At 32.0% G+C, this 2,863-nt stretch overlaps 1 protein-coding gene across 1 annotated transcript; it reads left to right on the top strand.

Moving 5' to 3' along the window:
* The first annotated feature begins 1,040 nt into the window (after nucleotides 1–1,040).
* Nucleotides 1,041–2,518, top strand: LOC104103051 (E3 ubiquitin-protein ligase RSL1-like). The gene is made up of 2 exons (XM_009610919.4): nucleotides 1,041–1,814; nucleotides 2,095–2,518. The coding sequence occupies exons 1-2, from the start codon at nucleotides 1,168–1,170 to the stop codon at nucleotides 2,162–2,164; spliced, it is 717 nt and encodes a 238-aa protein (XP_009609214.1). The 5' UTR covers nucleotides 1,041–1,167; the 3' UTR covers nucleotides 2,165–2,518.
* The last annotated feature ends 345 nt before the right edge of the window (nucleotides 2,519–2,863 follow it).

Here is a 2,863-nt window from a genome sequence, read left to right as displayed (position 1 = left end):
TACCCAAGAATCTGAAATTTCTTGATTGTTTCCTACTGAAATCAAGTGAAAAAAATAATATTGGAGCCTAAAACAAAGAGAATAACATTGATATTCATTGATTTGAAAAATAATATATATATCACAATTGAAGGGTTGTAAGAAAGCTTGAGAATATAAAATAGGTATTCTAATTTGCTGAAGTTTGAGCAAAGCATTAGCTTGGGTTTTGTTGGTAAAATTGATTTTTAGAATTTGAGGTTACGATTTGATCCAGTTTGGTGAAAGGCCTAGTTCCGATTTCTATATATAGTAGTATATTATTTATATAATTATCTTTTATTATTGATAAATTTATTTCTTTATTGTCATATTAATTTTTAATAACTCGATTTCTTCCTCTAATTAATATAACTAAAATAGTTTTCTGTCAATCTTATTTTACTTTTTTACTTAATTATATTTCTCTATTCATTAGTTGGTCACGTAACTATATCTAATAATCTAACTTATTATTTATTTTTCTTACATAAATTATACTCTCTCCGTCCCAATTTATATGAAAGTGTTTGATTGGATATGGATTTTATGAAATAAAGGAAGGTTTTTGAAACTTGTAATCTTAAATAAATCATAAAAGTTTTTGGGCTAGAAATCATCTCATTAATGGTAAAATGAAAAATCTAAAGTTGAATTGTTACCAAATATAGAAAGGGACTTACTAAAAAAAAGGAGTCACTTATGTTTTGTGGGTTCTCCCATTTCAGTTGTGATGCAATCAACGTTAAATTCATTTAATTTTCTGTATTTTATAAAACTAAGTTCTCATTTAAGATTTTGTTTTAGGCCTCCGATGAGGTTGGCCGCCCCAGTATGTCATGATCAGCATAAGAAGTTAACATGGCTTAGCTAAATTGCTGACGTCTAGTTGCTTGCATCAATCATATCATCATCTAGAGATATTCTTTTTACGTAGGGGATTGAGTGTCCCCTTCCAATAACCTTCTGGATAATTCTTCTACTGGGCAAAGACTTAATTGAGAGTATAAATACGGACGTTCTCTACCTAATAGAAACACAATATAGAAATTAAACCCTTTGCGTATACATCAATACTCCGGCTAAATCGGCAAATATATCCAACAAATTAAGCCTTTTAAACCAATCAGTACGTTATCAATATCATCAATGTCAGATCGTATTGATGTCTTGGCTATGATGATATCAGATGAGGAATTTGCAGAGAAACTGCAGATGCAACATGTTCTCGGAGCCTCTTATGAAAGTTCCCAAGGATTCTGTGGAATTTGCAATAAGAAAAAGGGAGCAGATCGAATGTTCAAACTCCAAATCTGCTCTCGTCATTCTTTCTGTTCTCACTGCATAGGTCTTTATGCCCAATCCAAGATTCGCGACAACGTTTTCCCTATAACTTGTCCAGGTTTGAGATGTCGTGTCGTAATTCAACCCGAATCTTGTAGGTCTATCATTCCAGTAAATACATTTGCAAGGTGGGAAGAGGGCTCGGCCGAGTCAGCTATTCCTAATGGTGAAAAATTCTATTGTCCTTATAAAAGATGTTCAGGGCTGTTCATTCATGATCGACATGAAGAGATCGTTCAGTGCATTTGTCCTCTGTGCAAAAAACTGTTCTGTGCGAAGTGCCGAGTCCCTTGGCACACTGGGCGTGATTGTGACAAGTTTCAAAAGGTAGAAAAAGACAGAGAAGATGAGCTAAAACTTAAGCTGCTTGCTGAGATCAAAAAATGGAAGGAATGCCCCAAGTGCAAATCCATTGTGGAGAAGGTTGATGGCTGTATACACATGACTTGCAGGTTAATTATACATAATTATACATATATTTTACATTAGCTACTCTTTATACAAATAGTCTGTGATATTCATCGTTTACTTTTTATAGTCATATACATAGATTATACATAATTATACATATATAATACACAAATTATGCATATATTATACATCTACCGGCTATTTTTAGTTTAAGTGATTCGATAGATGACTATTTGAGTTAATTTTTCTTTTTGGTTTAAGAGATTAGTTGGATGACTTTTTTGGATTAATTCTTCTATATGCTATAAATTGTGGATTCAGGTGTAAAATGGAATTTTGCTACGTATGTGGAGGAACGTGGAGCGAAAGGCATTGGAGTTGCCAAGACTAGTTATGATATACTATCGGATTGCCTCTTCATACCAATCGGATGCTGAATATTTTGTTGTCAGAATAAAAATTATGTTGTTTAGTTGGTTGTATTATGTCTTTAATTTGGTGTCCATGGTTTGTATTAGGAGCATTATATATAGTACGAGTTGGTCCTTGCATAACATTTACTTGATGTTGATTATAATATGCTCGAGTTGGAGACCAAACAGCTATATGAGACTTCTTTTTTCTTTTATTTTTCTTTGTTGTCAATGTAATATTTGGCCTCCATGGCCTACAACTTTTTGGTTTCATACGTACTCTCTGTTCACTTTACTTGACATCTATATTAAAAATAGACTTTTATTTGTCACTTTACGTATATCAAGATAAGATAATTTTTTTTTATTGTTTTACCCTTTATACATTAACCAACATTTCTCGAATAAAATAATGGTCAATTATAACTTTCCAATGCTCAATATTGGAATTCACAGAGAACTCTTCATTATCACCATTCGTTATACACAAAAGTCCACTAAAGTCATCTTTTATTCTCTTGTTCTTTTTTTCTTCAGAAGTTATTTGGGAATTTGGGTTCAATTATTGAGTATCAATTAATAGGATTATTGTGATAAAATTATCGTGTCAATCATTGTTTCTTAAGAAGCGTGAAAAGTCAAAACGTGCCAAGTAAAAACGAATGGAGGAAATATAT

Source organism: Nicotiana tomentosiformis, chromosome 3, assembly GCF_000390325.3.
Source record: "Nicotiana tomentosiformis chromosome 3, ASM39032v3, whole genome shotgun sequence".
NCBI classification, from domain to species: Eukaryota; Viridiplantae; Streptophyta; class Magnoliopsida; order Solanales; family Solanaceae; genus Nicotiana; species Nicotiana tomentosiformis.
The sequence above is the reverse complement of the archived record's forward strand: the minus strand, read 5'-3'. Positions and strand labels throughout refer to the sequence as shown.

Bases quoted from the DNA above. Each gene is read 5' to 3' on its own strand.
- LOC104103051 (XM_009610919.4), top strand. From the start codon at position 1,168: ATGTCAGATCGTATTGATGTCTTGGCTATGATGATATCAGATGAGGAA. The intron at 1,815-2,094 runs GTTAATTATACA...TTGTGGATTCAG, and splicing joins TGTATACACATGACTTGCAG to GTGTAAAATGGAATTTTGCT.